This window comes from Fukomys damarensis, unplaced genomic scaffold (assembly GCF_012274545.1).
Source record: "Fukomys damarensis isolate Sample0158 unplaced genomic scaffold, DMR_v1.0_HiC HiC_scaffold_27, whole genome shotgun sequence".
Taxonomy (NCBI): domain Eukaryota; kingdom Metazoa; phylum Chordata; class Mammalia; order Rodentia; family Bathyergidae; genus Fukomys; species Fukomys damarensis.
In genome coordinates this window covers 22,483,491-22,493,590 of record NW_022900939.1, presented here as the reverse complement: position 1 = coordinate 22,493,590, position 10,100 = coordinate 22,483,491, and the positions used below count along the sequence as shown (strand labels likewise).

Here is a 10,100-nt window from a genome sequence, read left to right as displayed (position 1 = left end):
TTTCCCTGCACCTCAGTTTCTACTGTGGTCCTGTTTGGGCGCTGCACTTGGGTGCTTTCGGGTTCGCAATCTCGGGAGCGGTCTACAGCCGCGGCCTCAGGCGTTTCACAGCGGACTGTAGCGCTGTAGGGACCCAAGCCAAACGCCGCCAACCTGCTCGGGAGGCGAGCCCAGGCCCCACCCTTCGATGGTCCTGTTCCGCCCCCCCAACCCAGCTGGCAAGGCTCACGCGCTCCTTTAAGGCAGCGAGCCCGCCCAGAGCATTTTATTTCGCCCCCTCCGACGGCGCCGAGGTAGCGGCTTCACCTTTAAGGCAGCGCGGGGATTGCTGGGAAGGCCGGCGGGATGGAGACAGCAGGACCAGCTCCCAGCTGCGGTTCTGGGTGAAGCGGTGCGGGAGCCAGAGCTGGAGCCTTGCCTGATCCAGAAGCGCAGGTCGGCGCGGGCCGATTCTATCTGGAGAAGGGGTTTCAGACCCTGAAGGGGTGGGGCTGCAGGTCGACCTAAGGGAGGGGTCTTCGTGGGAGCGGCCTGTGTGAGGACTCAGCCTGCTCGTGGGAGGGGGCGCGGTCCTGCGGGGCAGGGGACCGGAGCTCGCGCCAGCCTATGGGAGGGGGTGTCCTGGGCGCGGCCAGGAGAAAGCAGGTCGGGAAACCTGAGAGCTCAGCTCCTCTAGGGGAGAGTTTGCGCGGGGTTGGCCTACCCTGGGGGAGGGGCTCTTCGGGTCCGACCTGCCTGTGAGGGAGGAAGGTGTCGTTGAGTTGGGGTCTGATCTCAAGGGGTCGGGGTTCGCCATGCGAGAGGGAACCCCTACCATTCAGTACGGCCGCCTGGTCTCCGTGTTCTGATTGGAGGAGTTTCGGGAAAGCCGCGAGACTGGGCCGCCTGAGCCGGTCTGAGCCGGTGGTCTGGGGCGGAATCAGGGTCTAGCCTCACCGGCTGCACCGCATTGCGTCTTCCTATAGGACATGAGGCTGAGGCGCCCCCTGTAGGCGGAGCGCGGGCACTGAGCGCGCGTACCGGCTGCTGGCTGGGGGACCTGGGCATCCTTGGGGACACAGGCATCCGGGAACGCCAGTGTTTACCTAATCCGGGGTGGACGGCGATGTGGCCCTAGGCCCGGGGGCCGCCTGCCCGCCCCTCATCTTCACAGGTGGCACGACTATGGCTACGATGGTGCTTCCACGGGAGGAGAAACTGACCCAGGATGAGATCGTGTTGGGCACCAAAGCTGTCATCCAGGGACTAGAGACCCTGCGCGGGGAGCATCGTGCCCTTCTCGCTCCCCTGACCTCGCATGAGGCCGGCGAGGCCGAACCTGGTTCTCAGGAGCGCTGTCTTCTCCTGCGACGCTCCCTGGAGGCCATTGAGCTGGGGCTAGGGGAGGCCCAGGTAGGTCCAGTCAGGGAGCCAATGTGGGAGGTCACAGAAGGGTATGATCCTTCCAGAGATAATGTAAGAACAGCATCTGAGAAACCACCAGTCTCCTAGATTCCCATCCGTGTTCGGGCTGCAAATACTTGTTGAAAAAAGTAATGCACTTTGCTCCGGAAGACCCTGAGCTCCCTCATCCCCGCATACAGCCCTGTTTCTGGCTCCTACCTAACAGAGACTGGAGAACAGAAAGGAAATCCTTAAGGAAAGCCCTCTTCATTCTTCCATTAATTTATTAAATTTCTAGTTTATCACATGCCGTAATGCACCAGGCAATATGTTAATGCCAGGTATACAGGATTCAAAAAGGCAGACAGGATCCCTGCCCAAATCCAGTAGGAAAAGAAAAATACACACAGGGCCAGGGATTTAGCTCAGCGGTTCGGTGGCCTGCCTTGGAAGCGCAAGGACCCGAGTTCAATCCCCAGTACCAAAAAAAAAAAAAAAGAAAAATACACACAGAAATAATTGTAACAAATTGACTAAGTTGTCCAATGCAAAGAATAAGATCTTGTGATAGCTTATAAAAGGAAATCTTGTCCATCAATCAGGCAGTACTTCTCTAAAGTAATGACATTTAAACTAAGAGTTGAAGGCAGAAATAACCAAGAGTTGAGCAGCCTCAACAAAAAGAAGTGGGAGGAGAAGTTACATGGACAAAGCTTCTGAGGCAGGATCTTGTAAGGGAAGTGAGAGAACTATGTGACTGTAGTTTCACATGGTAAGGAGAGAAGAAGACAGAAGAGGCCTTTGAAGAAACAGCCAGATCTAAATCCTGTTTTATTTCAAGAAACCAGGAAGCCTTTGGAGGGCTCTAAACAGGGAGGGGACATAGTCTGACTTAGGTTTTAGAAACTCTCTGAGACAGAATAAACCTGCTTTGTGGATGGAAGCAGGTAGCAAGTGGTTAGCTAGAAATCAAATGAGAGATAACAGCTTGGACCAGAGGGATGGTCACAAGGGTGGAGAGAAGAGTGCCAGTTCAAGATGTTCTGGAAGTGGGTCCTGTAGGACCTAGGCGTGACATAAGAAGAAGAGAGGAAGGGGTACTGTAAGTCTCAGATTATAATCTAGGTAAATTCAGAAATGGGAGACTGCTGCATCAGAGTTTTATTTTGGTCACCTAAATTGGGCTGCCAGGAGTAGATGAAGACAGAAATGTCTAAGAGACCTTTGGACGGGAGTTGGATTCTATGGGAAAGGGTTTTGCTTTCCTCAAATCTTAGCCAAATCATTGCTTGAAGCCTTGAATCCTGGGCAGGTTGTATCCTCTTGATTTCCTTGTCTTTAAAATAGGAATCATTGCCGGGCATGGTGGCGCATGCCAATAATCCCAGCACCTGGGAGGCTGAGGCAGGAGGATCATTGTGAGTTCGAGACCAGCCTGGGCTATATAGTGAGTTCCAGGCCAGTCTCTGCCCAGGCTATATAGTGAATTCGAGGCCAGTCTCCGCTACATAATGAGACCCTGTCTCAAAAAACTAAAAAAACTAAAAAAAAATTAAATAGGGATCATCTTGATTTGCTTGTCTTTAAAATAGGGATCATGCCATCTGTTGTACATACTTCTAGGCTGTTGAGGGAATTTTTTTAAAGCTAGTATTTTGTTTTGTTTTGTTTGTTGTTTATTTAAAGCTAGTACTTACGAAAACACCTGTCATTTAGATATTTGCTAACCAACTAGAAAACACAGGGTCCCAGACTGCCCAACCTTCTAAAAGGGCAACGTGTTGCCTCCTTAGCCAGTTGGCTATCAGATACAGAGATGGCCACACTGGAGCCCCACTCTTGGTGGCATGTAGAGCCCTCACAGATGGGGAATGGGATGGCACAGAGCGCATAGGCAGCAAGGCCATGAGGAGCTGGAGCAGAGGGGAAGGTGTGATGGATGGCAGAAATGATGCTGGACCATAAAGGATGGATGAAGGAGGGTAGAGCCCATGCTAAGGCCCAAAGGCAGAAAGGGTCTGGAAGCTCAGGAAGGGAGTCAGCTTGGGGAGAGGTTTGGGGGATAAGGCTTCCATCCCTTTACTTGCCTCTGTGGTTCTCCATACCTTCTGGGGACTTGGAACATCTATCGTTCCCTACCCAGGAGATGCAGAAGGCAAAATGTGCTGTGGACCCCCAGCAGAAGCCAAGATGAGCTTTCAGTGGCCTTCTAGCCCCATCAGGGTTCTTTGTGTGAGCGCTAGCCCTGGGACAGGTTGCAGTTGTACAGTAGCTATGGCTGCAGCAGGCAGAGAACAACTCCCAAGAGAGACAAAGAAAGAGGGTGGTAGCTCAGGGATCCCAGAAGGAAGCAGTTTGGGATCCCCAAACCTCCTGGTCCAGGGGAACACCCTTGAGAAAGGGGTAACTCCTAGGCCCCCAAGGCCCTGCCACTGCTCACAGCTGGGCCCTGAAGTCCTAGGAATCCCAGGTTGGAGATACAGGCCAGGGCTCTGACACTCATCTGGCTGCACAGGTGATCCTGGCACTGTCAAGCCATCTGGGTGCTGTGGAGTCAGAGAAGCAGAAGCTTCGGGCTCAGGTGCGGCGCCTGGTGCAGGAGAACCAGTGGCTGCGTGAGGAGCTGGCAGGGACACAGCAGAAGCTGCAGCACAGTGAGCAGGCAGTGGCCCAGCTGGAAGAAGAGAAGCAGCACCTGCTGTTTATGAGCCAGATCCGCAAGCTGGATGACGATACCTCCCCTAATGTGAGCCTCACCTAATCGGGGGACTGAGCCAGGCAGGGCATGAATAGCACCCAGCTCCTACCCAGCCCACTGACAGTTGGCCACCCATGCTGCTCCCTGACACTTGGCCTGTCTTCTCCCCAGGAAGAGAAGGGAGATGTCTCCAAAGACTCCCTAGATGACTTGTTCCCCAATGAAGATGAGCAGAGCCCAGGTACGGATGAGCATTTGGCTCTAGGTGGTGGGGAAGAAAGGATTGTGCACATTCCTGGGGCTCAGGACCCAGAGTTCATAGGAAATGGGGGCCAGATAGCACCTGTGTTCTTTCTTGCTTTATTCCCATTCACAACATCCTATCACATTAGAATTTAAAGGGAAAGTCTTCTGTTGTATCATGTATTCCCTGAGCTCTGCAAGGGACAGACATCACAAGAGCTCTGGGGCAGCCAGGCCTGGCTCCCCCTTTTGCTGTACCTCTAAGTCCTCTGAGACCACTGGGACAGTTCCTTTCCCCTGGGCCTTCTCTGAGGATCAGAGGAGACACATGGACAGACAGAGGCTAGCCAGCTCCAGGCTTGCCTTACTCATAATATTGAGTACACATCAGAGCCCGCTCTGTGGATGTGGAAGATGAGGTTCAGGGGTTAGAGGACTTGTTCTGGGAAGTACAGCTTATCATACTGGAGCTGAGACTCTACCCATTTTTTCTCCATAAATGGGGAAGGTGAGGTACAGTGGTTAGTGATTTGCCCAATGCCACGTGTCAAGTATGTCAAAGGCATAGCTGGAATGTGCCAGGCTACTCCAGTGGGCAGATGGCACACCTGATCTTCTGTCTTGTCCTGTAGCCCCCAGTCCTGGAGGAGGGGATGTGGCTGCCCAGCATGGGGGCTATGAAATCCCAGCGCGACTTCGCACTCTGCACAATCTGGTGATCCAGTATGCCTCTCAGGGCCGCTATGAGGTAGCTGTGCCACTCTGCAAGCAGGCACTGGAGGATTTGGAGAAGACATCAGGCCATGACCACCCTGATGTGGCCACCATGCTGAACATCCTGGCACTGGTCTATCGGTGAGAGCCCCCCTGACCTGTCATCTGTGAGAGCCCATGCATCTTAACACTTGTCCTGAGTCACTGACCCATGGTGCCTATTAGGGCCAGGACTTCAGCTCCAGGTGCAGTTGAGCAGCAGAGAGAGGAGCTTCATGGGACTGGGTTCCAGCCAGATGTGAATAGATCAGTCTAACAGAGGAGAAATGTTTGACATGAGCAGGAAGAGTGACACACAAGGATGCCAGGGTTGCAGAGAGTTAGCACAGCTTCTCCAATCACCCAGCCTCAAGCAGGGCCTTTGTGAAAAGTGAGTTGGCCCAGAACACAAGAGAATGGGAAAAGGTTTCTGTGCCAGAAAGTGGCATAAACCAAGCTCCTATGAACTACAGAGCAGGATGCACTTGAAGACTGTGTACAACTTGGGGGTCCTGGGTATGAGGCAGGGCCCTGATGGGGTTGCGTGTCGACTGTCCTAAACTCCCTGAGCTCCTGGATGGCAGGGGCTGGCCAGGCTTCCCCATGCTCTGAGTCCCACTCCCATCAGGCCCTGCATTGGTGACCCACAGGAGCAGTGATCACAGGAATCATGGGCACCTGGGGGCAGGTCTTGGGCTATAGGACAACCCTAAGCATGCTTGTGTCTGCTCCCAGGGACCAGAACAAGTACAAGGAGGCTGCCCACCTGCTCAACGATGCCCTGGCCATCCGGGAGAAGACACTGGGCAAGGACCACCCAGCAGTGAGTGAGGGCTGGGTAGTGGTGGGCAAGTTGCCCTCGACCCTATCCAGGTCCCAGAGTTCCTGCCTAGCAGAACCCTGGATCAGGATGCCTCTGTTCTCTTTTCTGCCAGGTAGCAGCAACACTAAATAATCTGGCAGTTCTGTATGGCAAGCGGGGCAAGTACAAGGAGGCTGAACCACTGTGCAAGCGGGCACTGGAGATCCGGGAGAAGGTGGGAATAGGCAGGGTTAGGGGCTGTGCAGGTCAGGGTCCCAAGCAGCTCTGAGCCCAGCAATTCACTCCTTTTCCCATTCTAGGTCCTGGGCAAGTTTCACCCAGATGTGGCCAAGCAGCTCAGCAATCTGGCCTTGCTGTGCCAGAACCAGGGCAAAGCAGAGGAGGTAGAATACTACTATCGGCGGGCACTGGAGATCTACGCCACACGCCTCGGCCCTGACGACCCCAATGTGGCCAAGACCAAGAATAACCTGGTGCTGAGGAGCCGGCAGGGCTAGGAGTTGGGAAGGAGGGAGGGAGCTCTAAAGTTGGAAAGGAAGAAAATGGACAGCTCAGCTCCTGGGTCCTACTCACTCTCTGGGTCTCTGCATCCCCAGGCTTCCTGCTACCTGAAACAGGGCAAGTACCAGGATGCAGAGATCCTGTACAAGGAGATCCTCACCCGAGCTCATGAGAAGGAGTTTGGTTCTGTCAATGGTGAGTATGGCCATCATGTGCCTCTGGTTCATCCAGTGCAGCCTCTGTTTCAGCTGTGAGCACCGAGGACAGTATCTCAGCTGGACTAGCCCTCATACCTGGGGGTCTGGCTAGTGGCCCAGCCTCACGTGTGGATGATGTCCATGGGAGCACACACCTGGCTCACTGTCTTGGCAGTATATACCGTGGCATACCCAAGATCTTGGCCCAGTCTTCTTTTCTGCTGGTCAACTGCTCCCCTTGAGGGCCTGGCCGAAGTGTCTTCCATTCTTGGAAACTACCTTGTAGCCCCTGGTGGTCAGTCATTCCCTGCTCCCAGATCCCTTGGAGCTTAGCCCATCATTCAGCCTACTATGTGTCTCAGGCCACTGGTCTAAGGTGTAAAGGCTCTGTCCTCTGCCCTCATCCATCACAAGCCCTTGATACAGATCTGTGACCTATTCATCCTCTGTCCAGAGGAGGGTCTGGGATGTTTAGAGTCCATTTTTCCTTTGTTCATTCAGCAAAGCCCAGCTCTGGTCCTTCCTAGGTGTCCTCTTACCCCATCCCAGACCTTAATCCTGTATTCAGTCCAATCTAGAGAGGCCTGTATTGCAGGCTGGTGATAGTCACCTTTCTGCCCGCAGGAGACAACAAGCCCATCTGGATGCATGCAGAGGAACGGGAGGAGAGCAAGGTAGCTCTACATGCAGAGTGTGAGGCTGAAGCTGGGATATGTGGAAGGGAGGGTCTTCTTCCACCTCCCTTGATGGTTCTTGCCCCCCCAGGATAAGCGCCGGGACAGCGCCCCCTATGGGGAATATGGCAGCTGGTACAAGGCTTGTAAGGTTGACAGGTGAGGGCAGCAGGGGCTGGGTTGTGGTTAGGGCAGATAGCAGGGAAATAGCTTCCTGGATAGGGCAAGGCCCAGGTTCCACACTCTATCCTGTCACCCCCAGGATATATACCTCTTTTTTGCTAGCTGTCTTTCAAGGCCCATTTTACAAGAAGGCTTTCTGTACCAGGAGAACCTGATTTTCTTACTCCTTGGTCTCCAAGCCTTTGGTCTTGGGAGCAGCATCACATGAGAGCCAGGCCCAAATCCTGGGGTGATTCTCCCAGGCCAGGAGAGATGACTGGGTCTAGCACAGGGCTGGATACATGGGTGGTTCCTCAGGGCCCAGTGTGGGCTGGATGTCAGACAGGCCCCGGGTCCAAAGGAACACAGTATTTGAGACTGTCTTGTTGTCCATCCACAGCCCCACAGTCAACACTACCCTGCGTAGCCTGGGCGCCTTGTACCGGCGCCAGGGCAAGCTAGAAGCTGCACACACACTGGAGGACTGTGCCAGCCGCAACCGAAAGCAGGTGTGGCTCTGTGCAGGGGGTGGGTGGAAAGGGACATAAGAGGCCCTGTGTGTGTTGCAATCAGGTCCTGATGCTCCTACCCCTCTCCCAGGGCCTGGACCCTGCAAGCCAGACCAAGGTGGTAGAGCTGCTGAAAGATGGCAGTGGTGGGAGGGGAGGCTGTCGTGCCACCCGAGACTCAACTGGAGGTGCTGGGCCTCGGTCTGAGTCTGACCTAGAGGAGGCAGGACCTGCAGCTGAGTGGAGTGGGGTGAGTGTGGGGGCTGGGATGGGTTGGGAGACAGACTGTATAGCCAGTGTGACCTAAGGTCAGGCCTGTCACCCAAAGGATGGCAGTGGCTCCTTGCGGCGTAGTGGCTCCTTTGGGAAACTCAGGGATGCCCTGAGGCGCAGCAGTGAGATGCTGGTGAAGAAGCTGCAGGGGGGCAGCCCGCAGGAACCACCTAACCCCAGGTGAGCCTTCACCCAGATGGACCCCTCCAGAGCCATCTAGTGACCCTAAATGAGCTCTTGATCTGTGTTCTGCTGGCCCAGGGTGACCTTCCCATTACCCTTGGGTGCTATCACTACCAAGTCTGTTCTCTCTTCAACCCCAAACTTCCCGACTTCATCATATCCACATGGGTAAATCTCAGCTGGCCTTTTCCCTCAGAATGAAGCGGGCCAGTTCCCTCAACTTCCTCAACAAAAGTGTGGAAGAGCCAATCCAGGTAGGGGCAGTGGGTGTCTGAAAGTGGGCAGCTGAAACCAGACCCCTGCCGCGGGGCCCTTGGGACCTAGGTCTGCATGTATTCCTGCTCAGCTTCTCCTGGAGCATGTCTCTTCATCCAGCGACAGTTTTGTCCTCATCCCAGGCCTGCTTTGGGCTGGACAGTGGCGGGGACAGATGAGGGGAATGCAATACCTCCCCTGCAGTGGACATGTAAGCCAGCAGTGCCAACACAGTAATATGGAGTAATCAGTGTGGCCTTGGGCCAGACCTGGCCACCTTGGGGATTCAGGCTGTGTCTGCCCTGAAGGCCTGGCTGGGTCAACCCCTTGGGGCCCCAAAAGCCCAGTAGCAACAGCATGAGGCTGATCAGCTGTCCCTCTGCCCACAGCCTGGAGGCACAGGTCTTTCTGACAGCCGCACCCTCAGCTCCAGCTCCATGGACCTCTCCAGACGAAGCTCCCTTGTGGGCTAATCCTGAAGAGGGAGCCAGTCTCCAGAGCCTCCATTCAGTACATCTTATCCCCCCAGCCCTGCGCATGGGCCTGCTGCTTGTCCTGCCTGTCTCTCCCAAGGTCCCCTGTCTTTTCTGTTCAATCTCAGGGTAACCTCCTCCCATTTCATCTCAGCCTGAGTCCTGGAGGCTGGGCCTGCCGGCTCCAGCTCTACCCTGTATTTATTCCTTCTAGCCGGGCCTCTCTTCCCTAGGTTCCAGCCAGCAGGAGGGGCTGGCTGGGGTCTCCAAGGGGAGGTGGCCGCCCACCCTTTCCAGACTCCGGAGTCAAGAACGCTAAGCACCTGATGCCCTGCCACTACCCCTACCCTTACTTCCACTTGGCCGTTGCTTCTGTATATAAAGAAATAAGTTATTGGCCTCTCTCCTCTCCTTAGTCCAAGGTACTCTTGGGCCCCGCCCTTCTCCAGAGGTACCACCCAGGCCTTAATCACCCCCATTCCGCTCGGTGGTATCACCCAGGCTCCTAGTTCTCAGGAGCAGCACCTACCAAAATGGTTCCTTGAACCGTTTTTGCGCTCCTGGCCTTCAAGGGATGTTCTGTAACCCGCCTTGCCCTTTTTCTGGGGACTGCAGGCCCTGGGGTCGCTATCTCACCCAGAGCTGGGCACAGCCCAGCATCCCGGCCTTATGCACTGCCCCTCCCAGGCACAGCCTGACCCCGCCCCGGGCACTGACCCTTGAGCCATCCTGCCACGCCACCTCCCACTCCCGCGGCTTCTCGCGGGGGCTAGTCATGCTCCCCTACCCCGTGGCAGGAGGGACCACCCCACGTGGTGGTGGTGGTGGGGTTCGAAGCGGTTGCTCTTTATTTTCAGATGTTGCTGTAGAAATAAAGATGGTTTGAACCTGAGCTGGGCTTGTTCTGAGGTAGAAGCCCAGGATCCCCCAGCGCCTCCCGGGGTGGGTGGGTGGGTGTGGGTGTGTGTGTGTG

The 10,100-nt window shown here is 55.1% G+C and overlaps 1 protein-coding gene across 3 annotated transcripts; it reads left to right on the top strand.

Moving 5' to 3' along the window:
* The first annotated feature begins 226 nt into the window (after positions 1 to 226).
* On the top strand, positions 227 to 10,008 carry Klc2 (kinesin light chain 2). Of its 3 annotated transcripts, none has more exons than XM_010635912.3 (16): positions 227 to 435; positions 1,154 to 1,392; positions 3,899 to 4,129; positions 4,253 to 4,322; positions 4,957 to 5,179; positions 5,813 to 5,900; positions 6,013 to 6,114; positions 6,200 to 6,373; positions 6,497 to 6,596; positions 7,223 to 7,272; positions 7,364 to 7,431; positions 7,835 to 7,943; positions 8,035 to 8,193; positions 8,257 to 8,396; positions 8,596 to 8,653; positions 9,044 to 10,008. In XM_010635912.3, exons 2-16 carry the CDS (start codon positions 1,165 to 1,167, stop codon positions 9,125 to 9,127), a joined length of 1,884 nt encoding a protein of 627 aa, XP_010634214.1. In that variant the 5' UTR covers positions 227 to 435; positions 1,154 to 1,164; the 3' UTR covers positions 9,128 to 10,008. The 3 variants fall into 3 exon arrangements, with proteins under 3 accessions (XP_010634214.1, XP_010634213.1, XP_010634215.1); XM_010635911.3 differs by having other exon boundaries at positions 1,118 to 1,392; XM_010635913.3 differs by having other exon boundaries at positions 234 to 435; positions 1,118 to 1,392; positions 8,272 to 8,396; positions 9,044 to 10,007.
* Positions 10,009 to 10,100: the final 92 nt, after the last annotated feature.

Bases quoted from the DNA above. Each gene is read 5' to 3' on its own strand.
- Klc2 (XM_010635912.3), top strand. From the start codon at position 1,165: ATGGCTACGATGGTGCTTCCACGGGAGGAGAAACTGACCCAGGATGAG. The intron at 7,944-8,034 runs GTGTGGCTCTGT...CCCCTCTCCCAG, and splicing joins CCAGCCGCAACCGAAAGCAG to GGCCTGGACCCTGCAAGCCA. The intron at 8,194-8,256 runs GTGAGTGTGGGG...ACCTAAGGTCAG, and splicing joins CTGCAGCTGAGTGGAGTGGG to GCCTGTCACCCAAAGGATGG.